Raw genomic sequence first — 16,011 nt, forward strand, 5'->3', positions numbered from 1 at the left:
TTACGAAGGGTTATGAAGCGATCTATCGGTCAGTTAGTTAGTTGACCTATATCAGGATGACCACAATAAGGGTAAGCCACATAGCTGGCCCGGGAGCACTTCATGTTACGAATTGAATTGTAAATTCTAATCAGTCATTAGCATTAGGGACGTTGTTGTCGTGTTATAGTCGAGTCAATGCTGATTTACGGGCATTTACCACGGATGAAAGACAGTTTGAAAAGCGTTAATTGGCCAATTTCAAAGTAGGCTTTTATTCTGGTGCCGCATAAACCTGTTTTGAAATCTACATTGACAGACGTGCTGAACTAAATGTATTGCACGTGCGAGATTTGACTAATTGTAATGCACATGTCCCATCAGCGTCCACGAGTCAATTTAAGTGGTTATTCCGCAGACTGTGACTTGAAACCATCTCGTCAGCGGATACGTCTCCGGCGGTTCAATCTTACGACGATGTTATCAAAGTTTTTCGAGACGGAAATAAACGTCTGAACCGTAACAAGCGAGTAGATAGCGCTCTTTTCTCATCGGTTTACAGGGCAAATATAAGCGACCGCGAACGTCCGAGTCTTTTAAGTAAACCTCTGCTTACAAACAGGAACTTCTCAATGGATATGTGTTAGAAGGAATAGTGGCCAGGCGAAGCGAAGTCATCAGGCCTTGAAAGCACAGCTCGGAGTTTACAGGAACAGCGTGCCGGTTTATAAACGTAAATTCTCCGCTGTTGTGTTCCGCTGATATAGGCAGCGATTCCGAACGCGGTGCTTTTATGCCTATCGTATGCACGCTGTCTAGTGTACAAAATTCGGAAATAGCTGTTTAGTACAATACATTTTATTCATTGAGCGCTTCTGTAGTTGGCAATGATTTTGGCCTCGGGAAAACCGCGGTTTCGTTAGAAGTTGATGCAATTGTCTACGATTAGTCCTGTAATTGCACACCGATTTCAATTGCCTTAGGACTATTCTGCTCGAAGGAATAAAGCGCCGGCTACAAGATTATTTTGTGAAACTCAGAATAGTCGATGTGTATCGGTTTACGTAAAGACCTGCTTTCCCTGGGTTGAATCGGATTACGCTACCTGCGAGGGCTGAGGAGTGGTAACATTGGATTTACCGTGCGATCGTCGATATTTCCTGCGTGATGATGGCGGATCCCGGGCTGAAAACGATAGCTATACTTCTGCTTGTTATAGTACCATGCTTCACTGTAGAAGACATACATTTGGTGAGATGAGTGAGTGGCTATCAATTACCGTAAGACCGCCTTGTACTGTGTTTCGAAATGAATGTTTGCTTTTCTGTTGCAAAAGCGTGCTATAACATGGCCTGTTTTTAGTAGGCCATGGCTATAGTCATAACCGGTATCACTTGCAGAAGTAAGGCTTGGTTCATGGTTATGCTTGGACCGACACGCAGATGCAAGGCTACATTGCATAATACATCCTTTGTCAATCGGAACTTCTTAACTGACAGTGAACAATCAAACATGCTTTTCGAACGACGCCATTTCCCTGATTACAACGTCATAATATATATGCAACTAGTGTCGTTCGTAACTCATGGCGATTGGCAAATCATGGTTATCGGTTCTAGGCTTGTAGGCCCGTGGAGTATGATGTTGTCTTGTTGTGAAATACGTGTCGCATCTGTGGTGGTAATTATTAGGATTTATTTAATGCAACGCCAATAGTTGACGACCCTGAACTTTTGGCATTCTTACGGGCCTTCCCGTGACTACAATTCAGGTGTGCGAACGCTGTGAAACTTACACCACGCTTGGTTTCACGTGGCTTGTGTCATCGCCAAACTGCAATCAACTACCGGCATCGGCGGCTCGCCATTGCCTTCACTATCAATTACATTAATGGTCAAAATGTGTCGAGATTTGGTGTGTACTTTAGAGGTTAACCGCCAACTTTCACGTTTCTGTCAAATTGAAAACGTAGACCTCAATCTGGTACGACGCAGCGAAAGAATTCTCTCGTGAGTCAGGCTAACCTGATCGCAAGTTACAGTGGTGTATGTGACTCACGGTGTTGGCTAGTCGCTGAATAATAATCCCCCGTAGGTTGGAACTATCATTATCAGCCGATTCGATCAAGAATGGTACGCTGAGAATGAGCGATCAATTTTTTTGGATGCGCCGTGGCGCTGTACAAAATACGCAATTTAGAACGATGGGTAAATATATCTGTGCAGTGTGCAGTGTGCATTAGCGTCACTATGTAGTTGTTACGGGCCCCTAAACAATCTTCCAATGCGAACAAAATCGCTTGTGCTATAGTCCCGCGCGTTCAGTCAATTGTTATCAGGCCTGGATCGACTTTGATGATGTAAACACCCGACAATATTCTTTGTACGTTGTTTGTTGACCGATTAGCACTTTCGATCCACTCTGTTTCAATTAAATAAATCGAAGTAACTTGATAAATGCGCTCCATTCACTTTCCAACGATCTGAGAGTGTGTGTTGACCGATAGGCTTGTAACAGCTTGGCTCGTATTTGGAGTTATGTTCGAGTCAAACCGAATTGTCGGATTACACACAAGGTCAAAATGTCTAATGCTGAATCAGGTTTTGGGTGTGACAAAGTTTATTACTGTCTGCGACATTCCGTATTCTATCAAGAATTAAGGTGGTTAATTTCGGTAAAACTAGGGAAATAACTCTCGATGCACACTTTTACCGGAACCATGTGCATTTCTATTGTGCAGTAAGTAGCCTACATCTTTCAAAGCTACGCATTCGCATAATCATAATCATTCCAAACAATGGCATTACCTAATGCTCCGGGAATATGACTGAATACATTTATAATAAATACAACACAACAAATAATACCGTGGATATACCTACCACCTGAATGCATCGTTCTCCTTCTGATTAAAGCGTATTTATGATGTTATTCTCGACCAAATGTACCAAAAGATAAGTAAAATTCATGGAGCGATTTCTGCATATTTTTACACTTATGGGCCTGATATTTTGTATTTTTTTCGACCATTCGTTTCATTGCACATTATGACAATGCGGTGGGTTGATCTCGACTTCACAAATATGTCATTTCCACTGTAACGTGCAATGATTTCTTATGCTGAGATTCCAGCAATCTAGACTCACAGCCTGCCACTCCGCTTCCACAGTGAAAAGTAGTATCGAAATTCGAAACTATAATTCTCGCTGATAAATTAACTCTCACTGGCAATGATCGTGTAATTTTCAGTACCTGTACTCGAAAAAGACCGTCTGTCACCACCAGACTGGAACCATTAGAGTTAATACCTGAATCAATGTTCCCGGCCCTAGTTTTCAGCCGTTGTTAATGTGCGTTCAATCTGAATTGCTGAGTACAGCGGTCAAATCTGCCTATTCACGACTTCCGCCGCTATCAGGTTTGTTATGATGAAAATTTACGATGGTCGCTTTCTTGGTTTTTCGCCTTATCCATCTGCAAACGCCGACTATATAGACACACCAAATCTGGTTAGTGTCACTACTCTAACTTGGTAACGAGAGTACGGCGGACTTTGTTCAAACGCGTTGAATTTAATCCACGGCATTATCTCCTCATTCGTTCGGGGAGCTTTTAGTTATCTCCCAGCGGATTGAGCGACTCGTTATCGTGTTTTCTCAGTTCACGATAAATCTATCAGCACCCGGCCGGATTGCAGTAAAACCTTTGCTCGTATCTGCAAAGGTTACAAATAGGAAGGTCAATAGTTGAATAGGTCTGCTTCGTACTGTATGTTTACTCTAGGCTTGGGGATTGAAATATGTCAAATTCGATTGGAATCCTTATTTGGAGTTTGTAGGCAATGGCAATAATGGGGAATTGATTGAAGTGACAGTAAATAGAATGTGTAATTTGTCAAAAATACAGGTTTGACGTAAACCTAATGTGGATACAGCCGGCGTTTTAGCGGGTTTTGGTTACATGTGAAGCCGGCGTGCGTAAAACAAACAAAAAGTACACAATTGAGAATTGAATAGTGCAGTATATTCATATTGAAATAAACCTGAATATTTTCGGCTGGTACTTGTCAGGGGTAATCGTCAGCAACTAGTAGAGATGAGAATTGGGAAGAACATTGCATTGTTATTAGGGCAAGTTTTTGTTGCAGTTAAATCCGCGGAAAGTTGCATTTATTTATTTATTTTTGACAAAAGTTGCAAAAGTTGCACTAAAAGACCACATTTTGCTCGGTTGACTAAAAAAAGGTCAATTTACCGGCTCAGCCCCCGAAATACCCGTACTTCGGTGCTGATTTACGGTGTTTCAGTCGAATTTGGCTGTGTATTTCACCAAAACCGAAAATACTTTCATGCAAAATCGAAAAAGTTGCAAAATGTTGCAAAGAGTTGCATGAAAAAAAATGGACAAAAGTTGCAAAAAGTTGCACTATAAGATTCCTTCAAACAGCCTAAAACAGCATTCTACATATCTTACGAGTATTTAGGAAGCTGCTGGAAGCTGTAAAAAAAGTTGCAAAAACTTGTCCTAATTATTATTAATTGACGCAACACAGTTGCGCTTATCGTCTTTTTCAGGCTATGTGCACCACGACGCGGATTTTTGTAATGTTCGTAGCGTCTTTGACTTTCGTACTGTTGGGGATGATTTTCATTCTTTCTCTGAGTCAACCGTCGGTCTCTCGCTCCCATGCGTGCCCAGCCCACTGCCCAACTGCCCACCGTGGTCCCTGCATGCTGCCGACTTGCAGCACTGCTCACTTGCAGTCCGGGCTCTTTTAAATGCAATACGGTCGTAGTGAGATCGGCGATGAGGAGCCCAGAGAAACCTCCGTCACGTAGAAGATGGTCGGAACCGGGATTCGAACCCATTTAACCAACTGCGCCACTCGCTTCTCAAAAACATTGTACGTCAATGTCGTGCCAGTGTTAGTGTGTTACTGCAAACCCAAATCAGAGTCGATGTACGGCGAAGCCAAATTATTGGTGGTGAATAATAAATGCTGGTAAGACTGAAGTATAATACTCTGTAAGTATGGTCCAGATGTAGTCAAAGTCTGTGCTCACGTAGAAGTAAAGGTATCGTAATTTTATGCACAGCTGCAAGCGATTTATTAGCCTGAAAAGTAATCGGATACCGGTAGTTTCAGAAAGATGATTTTGTCGATGTGTGGATACGCTGGCTACTCTTGTTCAGGCAGTGGCAGAGGTTACAAGGTGGATTTCTACCCAAGAACAAGCAGAACTAGCGATTTCCAAATAAATACCAAAGTAAATGTTCTACGCCATGTTTGCCTGAAAAGTAGCCTGAAGTTTCCTACCGGTCCGCCAGATATATTGGAATTTTATATCTCAATTGGAAAATTCATGGAGTTGAGTGCTTTTCCATTGATTAGGGAAATAAACATTAAATTTTCGAATTTATTCGGAAGCGTGGAACGTATTATTGCATCGCAATAAAGAGTTCATGGTATACTTTACGCGTTCGTCAAAATGGTACAAGTGTTATAAAAAAAGTTGTCAAAAGTAGCCTACAACTCGTTTCGGACAAGTCATGTTTGAAAGAATCACTGCTTTGTATGACTTCATTGTCGATTGCTGCTGCATGGATCGCCTTTGTTTCACCGTAATTACTCGTCTTGTGTTAACGAACGAATTACTGCTTATTTCGTCATAACTAGACGATAGAAATTGCGAGCCTGTGTCCGAATTAAGCGGAGAACTGTCCGAATTAACGGGAGTTTTTTACGTAGAATTTTCACTTTTGTTTCCTTCACTATCATTTGGGCCGAATAAAGCGGTTGCTTGGGTTATCGGGTACACGAATTTAGTGTAGACGACTGTACTTAGTTACTGACCGCCTCTGGTCGTATCCGGAAACTCTTAGACCGCATTGTTCAAGATCGCCATGAGAGACATCGGAATATCTAGTTGGCTTTGAGTCTACATTGTCTCCATAAACCGCAAATCCACCCGCAAATCCACCGTATCTGCAAGTCTTGATAAACCGGGTTTGCAATTACTATATCTGTTAAGTGTTAACGGTAAATGCTATTCCGTCCAGAATATCCCGACCGCGGTGGCCTATGCGGCTTTGTTACCGCTCGATGTACATTGTACAATATGATATAATTATATCTTCAACATTGCGAGCTCGATGTGTGATCTTAACCAGCGTGGGTATATTCAGGGGCAAGCCGTGTTATATTCCCCGTCCAATTCCCCTTTTGTTGTTCAACGTTCATCTCAGTGTGTACTTCCGTTTTCTAGTTGTATCGGACAGCCCTTTCACCTCATCCGGCACGACGCCATCCTAATTGCATCGAATTGTAGTATTTACCAAAACGCATAAATCTCACTTCGGTAATCTTACATTCACGGTCACAAGGCCGTGAGACCCGTCATTATATATTTGTCGCGTCCAATTATTTGCCTTTCCAAGTCCGATATGCGAAGAGCGTAATTTCGAATACTTCAAAGCAATTGACGGAATCGGGCCGCAATGAATGGTCTCATTTTATCGAGACGGCTGGAGTGGTTTCATTTCCACTTGTGAGCCTATTTACGATGACAAAAATGATATTTTTTATATACGGTAATCATATATCCGTCAATTTTACGTAAAATACGTTACGGACGCACTTTGCCTTATGTTTTTGTAATGAATAGAAGATCTATGTAAGGAGGGGAGATATGAGGTCGTAATAACGATATTTCGATCGGTGCAGTGGGTACGTTGGAATTCATTGTGAATATCTGGGGCGATTTCTTGAATGTTCTTATGATTTGTGTCGAAGCGTAATACGTAGGCCCCGGTCTCAAGTAAAAAAATAAGATTACTGATAATTTACGCAAAAAGAATGCAGAGTTTAAGAGTGTCTGTCTGATGGTTGTGCGCATATGTGACCGCGAACATTTATTCCGTTTTAGGACTATTGTGTGGTCCCGAGGTCGACAACATTTCGTATGGCGGGATCGATACTGAAATTTTAACGGTATAGGCCTCCTTTGGATAATTTGATGACAACTAAACTGAGCATGATACTCTTCCTTGGCGGAATGTTTCGGAGGCGGAAAATATTTTACACAATGTCATGAATTAGCTGATCCATTGTGACTAAAATAACAAGGACACGATCACAAAGTACGGTTTGAAAACTTGAAAACCGATGGCGACGGTGTGCACAGTACACGTTCTCAGTAAGATACTTTCCATGCTTCTCTATAGCATCCTTTTATGGAGAGGTTAATTGAAAGAACTCTTTTCATATTTTTAAATTATGAAATCTTGCTTACGGTGGTGCCATGCCAGGTGTTGAAGTGTTTTCGTCCAACGAAAGACGCCTAGCGTGTTATGTACAGTACATAGCACAGTGTTCTACATAAGTCTTGCACTGTGGTGTGCAGCGAAGTTGGTTTATACTCATTCTACGGAGCAAAACGAAAATTGTGTTGTATGTTAAATCGCGCAGCTGATTGCAAGCCGGGTCAGAACACCTGACGGCCTGGTGTTGCATTCTCGATACGCTGCAACCGCCATGAAATCTACCCTCTGTTCTGATTGGAACCAATACCACCAACACCAAGTACAGAATGCAACAGTTTCGATTAGATTACAAATTTACAATAGAACGCCACAATTACGTGTCTTGTAGTTGATAACTATTACGATAGGCGCGATCGAAGACGACCAATTTTATTTGGGCACTCGGGAGATACTTTGCAGTTGCAGGTACACAGAGTATATTGAGACAGTGTTGCGTGAACATTGCACCCCTGGTTACAGTGGTTTGGTCAGCTGGCGGTCGCCTGCGCATCGCTCGCTTTCTCCCTCAACAATTTCGTCTGGTTGCCGAACATCCTCAGTTCCTCACTCGGTCACTGGTGTAGCCTATTTGGGTCAAATCACACCAATGAATTTATTTCCAGTGGTACCGGCGCAGCAGCGCGATTTGTATTAGTACGTGTCAGAACGTTCACTAATTCGTATGTCACTCGCCAGGACTGCCGAGTCACAATCTTACAACAGTTTTTACATTGCGTCCAGCCAGCCAGAGGCATTTTGTGGATAGATAACGATAAGGCTGTGGTCACATAGAACCGCTACTTACTATGGGAATGGTCTTATAACATAATAGTCAGATATCGTCGCATAATTGCCTTTCAACAGACCTACTACATTCAGCGCGAAAGGAGGAACCCGAAATTCGATAACGGTACCACTATCAGAACAGCACAGTTTTACCCCAAGTATAGATGTGCCGTTATCAACTTATTAGAAAAGAATATCACTGGTAAATTGTGACTCTCGTTAAAAACTTGAATACCATAAATCGCTGAACACGCGTTGAAGTACACCCCTATTTATACTGTTTGGGAAGATCATACTCTAAATACATGGGGGAAAATAGGTGTATTACCAAATTTATCCCATGGCATTAAGATAAAAATCAGGCCATCATCAGATTCTGATACCAAATTTAGCTGTAAACACCGATTTCGACGTGCGAAACGAGTCCGATATACCAATCCTTGTGGGGGTATATCCCAGTGGGAGTAGTGGGTGCTGTATACGCGTGGCACCCTTTTGAGCAGAATGAGACAACAGAACCCGCTCCATCCGTGGGATATATAGCTCCATAAGAAATGTTCTTTTTATATTGTTTTTAGCCTTTGAAATGAGCGTGAAAGTAAAATAAAGTGGCCTTTACTGAGTTGCACCATACGCTATGGTATAAATCGGCAAAATGCACTATACAGAGTTTACAAATTTCCAGAGTACTCCAGCGCTGATGCGAGATGTCCCAAGTAGTTAGGCTTGAATAATAATAAACCGCATATTGTTGGCCATCGTGTATTTCGCTGCTTATGATGTCACAGTGAATGAATCCTAGCTGGATATTGCTAAAGCAATATAGCTAGAAGTGGACCTTGGTACAATCCATCCGATGCGGAATCAAAATAAGCATATCAGCCTGGTTTAAATGAATATTGTAGTCGAAAAACACTATGAATATCACAACAAACAACAAGCCCTATACATGTTGAGGTAAGACAGTCTCAAATTATAGCGAACAAATGTTTACAGAACAGAAACGAAATCAGACGGGCGATCCTCGACTACAGGTTGAAGAGGAGTATAAAGACTGAGGAAGTGGAATCGTTCTCACCGCGTTTGCTACGCCGGAAACGAGACGTGTTTCCCACTGACGACGAGGAGTATGATAACGACTATGGGAGCGGAGATGAAGAAGGTGAGAATGTGTTGCCGCATGGACCCCATAAACTATACAGATAGAAAATGATACTGTGATTTCGTTGAAAATATCCGGGAGTGCCCGTGCAGCGGACACGCCCACAACCCGTCAACCATCAAATTTCATCAGGCCTCTCACTCTTCACGATGTGTGAAGTGTATTCCAATGCTCTCGAGGCCTCATTTGTGATATTGCGCTTCGAGTGTCCTAAAATTGATCCAGGAATTTGCCTGAACTTTTCTTGCTTAATAGAGATTGCGAAAATATGTCAGCGGGCGAAACAAAATTAACGGATTTGAAAGAAAACCAATGTAACAAGGTATTCTTCACGGGATTTGATATAGCCGTATATCCTTCCTTTTCCATTCGGTGCCCGGTCACAGTGATAATTTACACTGTATTTGTTCTCCTTGATTGCTGAATAGCTCACGCCCCTTCCTCTGTTACGAAACCGTTCAGTTATCAATGTACAATTGAATAGTATATACTATTCAACTGTATATTGAAGTTCTGTGCCTCCAAGAAGCTCTTCAGTTATCAATGTGTCGGTGACATATATGCGCTTTATCGAACTGTTTCAACCCGCAGAGCCAACGCCTGCATATCCCGACCTGACAGACGTTCCCACAGAAGGTCCCTCGCAAGTACCGTCAGAGTGGGGTGAGTGGTTTTGCTATATGGAATTTTGTACGTATAATATTAATATTATTTTATTATCAGGAAAATTATGATAATGGCGGTTATCACATCACAGGTTTTGTGCACCACTTCTATATTAAAGTTATTATATAGGAAATTTGTATCGTATAAATGTATACATCGTTTAGTCTTATTGGCACTGCACTAACTTGTGCATTAAATATACTTAATTAGCCTACACTATACAATACACAAAGGTTCCATCAGTACACGCGTACGTATATGGTGATACAAGAGCATAAATGTATGTGTATGTTGCATAGCTAATAGCTATACTATATAAATGCCCTACCTAGTACTGTAGTAGTTCTACTTTTTGACTATACTTACTCTTCTACTTGACTTCACAATGGATTTCGTAAATTAGAGAAAGTAATTTAGTTCCGTCGCCTTTACGAGGGAAATTGTCGTAACGAGTCAACTGGGTAAAATATCCGCTGTATCAAGATGACTGAATATATTGTCGAAAATTGCGCCGATTTGTAGCGTCATTATTAGTCATTTTGTATTATTCGGGAAGATGTAACTTGCAATGTCGGAAGTAGCAGTCTTCGATCGGCTATTGAAAGTATGCGGCTCCCCGACCGCATGTACATTTTGGAATTTTTGGGATCACCGCTATCAGCGAATTTGTCATGAAATAGCCCCTGTATCACGAAAACGGAACGGAAGGTCGGTGATTGTACCTAGTCTCATATTAGTCACTTTGCGTTTTTCTCGATGATACATCTTTCACTACTTCTACTTGTAACTGAGTAGAAATTTACGGCTTTATTTCTACTCGAGTATCGACGATATATATACCCTGAACAGCTCTGGTTTTATGGTGCTAAGGATTGAGATTGCAACTGTGCGTTCTTCCGCCTGGCGATAACGTTATCAGTTACGATGGTTGATATGCAACAGTGATACGCGGATAGGGCTTTTCGAGACTCCGAATCCCTCCGACGACTTTAGTGTCTGAGGAAAACTCCCTCCGACTCCGAAGAGCTCAATCCCAGACTCCGAGATACTCCGATGAATCTCGTCAAGTATCCGAAACAGTGGCAAGCATGGTACACTTGGTAATGTGTTTTACTAAATTAATGTGATAATATGGTTGGCCTCATAGTATTGTCTACTCTCCAGTCCGCAATTACAGTGCAGATGGCTGATTTTTATGCACTTGGCAATCATTTTTGCCTGTTACCCGTCATATTACAACTTTACAAGGTGTCAACTGTCTGTGTTTTGGTTTGTAATCATAATCAAGAGTGTATTCTGGTCAGAGCTATCCAAAGATATCGGAGACAAAAGTTACAATTCTCCGAAATTCTCCGAAAATATAGCTGTAGTAAACTCCGACTCCGCTCCGACTGTCACAAAATCAGCAAAACTCCGCTCCGAATCCACTCCGACTCCGCTCCGATGCTCATCACTAATATGCAATGCTCTTTTCAATTCTCTACTAGTTGCTGACAATTACCCCTGACGAGTGTCGCCGACAATATTCGGGCTCATTTCAATATGAATATTAGGGATGTTCAAAAATAACTTTTTTTCACATTGTATTGATTACTTGATAAAATTGTTGACAATCTAACAATTTCATGGGGTATCCAGTAAGAATTGAAAAATTCTTATATTTGTTTTTATTAAATCAATCCAAAACTTTTTCTCTTACAGCAGCAGTATAGGTTGGAATTGAGCCAAAATTGACGTGCAGCGTTTTTATAGGTACTGCAATCCAACAATTTTATCAAGTAGCCTGTAAAATTTGAAAAAAGTTATTGTTGAACAATTCTAATGAATATACTATTCAATTGTATATTGAGTGTTGTACCAACAAGATGGTCTTATCAGAGTGACATCTTTTGCCGTGGTTGAATACAATCGTTCCTTTCAATAATCTGCTATATGCAAGTATCGGTAATGCTACAAAGACTTTTCTTTCATTCCTTGCGCGCGATCATTTGCGAAATCGCGGAAATTTGGACGCAATAAGGTAGCCTCTGCTAAAAGGAATTTGCGTTCATTGAATTGAGCATTGTCCCGCTCCATCACGATGCTCGGCTTTACAGTCTGTTGCAGTCGCGTTTCGCCTTTGATCAGCCGTTTTCGGGGGATTGTGACGTAGGCCGGGGCTCTATCGCGATATTGTTGGCGCGATATTGTTGGGCTTAGGAATCCCAACTGACCTGTTGAAGATTTCCGCATTACTGTTGTGGACACGGTTCTGCGCCAACGCAAGACGCGATATTTTGTAAAATATATCAAGTTTCGCTGCTGTTGTGCAACTATTTGCTTTCCCCAGTTCCCTTTTACCTCCAGTCTTTCTCGGCTTTGATTACGATATGTGAACAAAATAGTAGGTACTAGCTGGGTACAATGAGATTTCCTTTCGCGTATCTTTGGTTTGATTGTCCCTATTTGGCGATGTTTACATTACCATCAATACGATGACACGATTTTACGACCTCACGTACGCGATCAATGATACAGCTATCTCGTACTCTCATAAAATCGGCGATGCCGCGGATAATGCGGGATTGAATGTATTTGCACATGGTATTGCCGCGATAGTCTGCATTGTGTTTTGCTGTGTGTGTTGTGTAGTTGTATTGTGATTGGTGCATTGTATCTGCTGCAATGTATGTAGCCGACGGACACTGCCGCATCGGCTATGGCTTACCGGAAAATATTCACAGGCAGAAATTTGATTCGGATTTATTCCGCATATTCGAGCACTTAATCATTGCGCCCAGCACTAAAGAACTTCTGTTTGCTTGTTTTGCATTATAATCATTCTTCTGATTATTAACAGTATCCTTGTGCAAAGTAGGCTATATACACACATTATATGTGTCTTTCGCATTTACACGCTCATTTGAGCCAGAATGTACGTTACACTGTACACTTGTACAGATTGTACTAATGTACAGTAGGGCTGTTCAAAAATAACCTTTTTTCTTGAATCTTGCTGGTTACTTGATTAAATCGTTAGGTTGCCTTAAAAAACGACGCACACCAAATTTGAATGCATTCCAACCAATATTCGCGGATTACGTAGAGTTTGAAAATTTTGAATTTGCCTAAAAATGCAAATAACATTTTTTTTCAAATTTTCCTTCCAACCTTATGGAATTGTTGCGCTGTCTTCAAAAACGATGGAAAAAAAATTTGACTCAATTCCAAGCTACAGAAGCGGAGTTATTCAAGTTTTTTGCTGAAAATTCTGGGATGATCCACCAATCAAGGATAATCCCAGAATTATCAAAGAAAAACTGAAATAACTCCTCTTCTACAGCTTCGAATTGAGTGAAATTTGTTTTGCATCGTTTTTGAAGACAGCGCAACAATTCCATGGGGTTGGCAGAAAAATTTGAAAAATTTTTTTTTTTGCATTTTTAGGCAAATTCAAAATTTTCGAACTCTACGTAATCCGCGAATATTGGTTGGAATGAATTCAAAATTGGTGTGCGTCGTTTTTTAAGGCAACCTAACGATAATCAAGTAACCAGAAAGATTCAGGAAAAAAGGTTATTTTTGAACACATTGTACAGTGTACACAGCTCAGTGTGTTCTCTTTGCATCTGCGGCCTTTCCCATACAGAAGATACGGCGCGTGTTTGTTTGCTGACCCGAGGACAATGCACGCGGCAGTAGCCCTGACGCCAGGACGGTCTCATTCGACGATAGTGAAATTTGTCGCGTAACAATAGATGCTTTTGAATAGTTTGTTGCGTAAAGCAGAATGAAATCCAACTGGCAAGCCCGGTAACCCAAATCGTAAAGCCACCCATCATACTTTATGTCGTCTCAAATGGATTATCACCGCGGTCTGTACGCAAGGCGTCTGCGAGCTGTCAATAGACAAAAAATGTCTTATCCGCGCCATGGTTTGATATTCATCCACATCTTATGCAGCGTTGTCGATTGTGATTATTAAGATTGCGTATTTGCTGCAGGTACTGATGAATTTCTTCTAGCACAGCCCCATCGTAATCCGCTCCGATTGCACATACTATTGCAATTTCGTCACAATTTGATCAAAGACCATAACTTGCTTGTTCGGAATCAGGCTTCCTATGGCAATGATTTGTATGTTTATTGTTTACTGGAGTGCTGCCGATATCGAATTTTTGAGCCGCTAAAGATAAAACCGATTACTCGCACCCTCACCGATAACCCCGATGTATTCAGCCGATATTCGAAAGATTTGGTGCGTTTCCAAAAATCTGCAACATTTATTTAAAAAAATTGTGGGTTCATGAGATAAACTGGAAAGGCTGCATAACGTGCGATGTTATGCCTGCGCCGGCAACCCACTTATCGAGCCGTTACGTTTACGGCTGACCGTAATTGAGTTGTATGTCGTCTCGTTTTCGCCAAAAATCGAATTCGCTACGTTATGTCACTCATGCCTGCAAATATATTCGATCTATGTCGCCGACGGTCGCGCTATTCCCACAGAATCAACATGGCCCGTATATTTTCTCATGGAATCGGTCGCGGGCGTGTGATCTGTTTGATTTCACGCGGATTTATGAATACAATGAAAGATGTAAATATACAGCCCGGCGCAAAATAGCCGCGCGATGGTTGTGTTATGATATCCGTTTTCGGCGTGTCGCACGTACCGACTTTTGGAACAACTATACGTTTTGTTGCTAGCCGGTCGGCGTTACCGCGAAGCGCTGTAACTTTTTAGCGTTTCGCACAAGGCCATCATTGTTCTCGGTGATGAGTCAAACACGAACACTTGATGAAGCGAGTCTTCTTATCGTGTGGTTATGAGTAATAAATCAAGAGTACGTGATGTGGGGTGAAATCGCTATTACATTCAATACTTGCGGTCGCGGGGCGTGCTGGTGTCTTGGTTTTGTATCACGCCGAGCGTAGTAGCACAAGTATCAGTGCTGTTTACGTCACCATTATTTTACAATTAGCAGTTGATGATGCTCCCTGTATCATGTCAATTATCACTCATTATGACGTCACCACTGTTTCCGACTGTACCTGTTTCATTGTACTTTTTGAAAATACTGTGCACGCATATGTCATTTCCACTATTTCCACATTTCCACGGTGTAAAGTAGTAACGAAACTATACTCTTAATTGATTTTATTTATTAATAGTTGCAACGAGTGTATCCTTTCAGCACTGGGAAAAATCATCTTAGGCGCATCTACGGTCTGACGTATTCCCTTTAATATGTTCCCAGACCGGTTTGTTTACGGTACTAGTAATGGAGATGTTATGCGCTATTAAAAGTTTCTCTTCCCCTTCTCAAAGTATGGAAGGTTGGCTCGAACGCAAGAAAAAAACTTCATTCAATGATTACTTCAGCAGTATGGTATTTTACCTTTCATGCCTTGCTTACAAACCATCACGATTGCAATTCATGGAGGAATTTGAACTGTTTTGTGAGCACAATTTACCGGGCATATATATTAATCATGCATCAATGTTTACATACGATCTCACATACTTACGTATATAAACCCGCAATTTATGTTCACCGCATCTCCTGCTATGAATCTGCCCGTCGGCGGAAGAGGTTCCCTTAATCAGATGAGACATTTATCTATATGGTTTTATTGTTGCTTTATGTTGATACACTGCTCCGTGTCGGCTTATTACTTTCCCGGCGCCGCTGTAAACGATTTGTGTTGCGTTATCGTTTCTTTTTACGGCTTCTCCGACCGCTACCGACAGTTTTATGAAGTTAACTTTATAGATTGATTCATCTCGAACGCCATCAAAGGCAAACGAATACGCAATAAATCCTCGTCCCTACGGAATGAATGGAGTTGAAAGGAGACGCCGTATTGGCGACCGTAACGACTCTAAGGACTTCGTGACGCCAGAACGCAGTTCTATTTTGCGCTATGCTAATGCTGCGCGCTCAGTAATACGTCACGACAAATTAATAAGTTGTGTTAATGCGGTATACAATGAGTTGATAGCATTCGTAGATCGGCCCCACTTTCATAGTAGGCTCGGATAATCAAGGCGAGCAGATGGTTCTGACGGTTGAGCCATAGTTATACCGGAGCTAGTTTGTGTGGTAACGCGATAGTTCTAATGCGGCATCTGT

The 16,011-nt window shown here is 41.5% G+C and overlaps 1 protein-coding gene across 1 annotated transcript in view; it reads left to right on the forward strand.

Annotated features, from left to right (window-relative positions):
- The first annotated feature begins 289 nt into the window (after nt 1-289).
- LOC145441951 (basement membrane-specific heparan sulfate proteoglycan core protein-like) overlaps nt 290-16,011 on the forward strand; it is an 82,889-nt gene continuing 67,167 nt past the window's right edge. The window contains exons 1-3 of the mRNA XM_080319904.1: nt 290-1,230; nt 9,064-9,229; nt 9,821-9,892. Of these exons, the coding sequence (XP_080176030.1) occupies nt 1,147-1,230; nt 9,064-9,229; nt 9,821-9,892 (322 nt within the window). The 5' untranslated portion in view covers nt 290-1,146. The remainder of the gene's footprint in view (nt 1,231-9,063; nt 9,230-9,820; nt 9,893-16,011) is intronic.

The sequence above is a fragment of the Botryllus schlosseri genome, chromosome 6 (genome assembly GCF_051294905.1).
Source record: "Botryllus schlosseri isolate E-star chromosome 6, Bs_hap1, whole genome shotgun sequence".
Classification (NCBI taxonomy): Eukaryota; Metazoa; Chordata; class Ascidiacea; order Stolidobranchia; family Styelidae; genus Botryllus; species Botryllus schlosseri.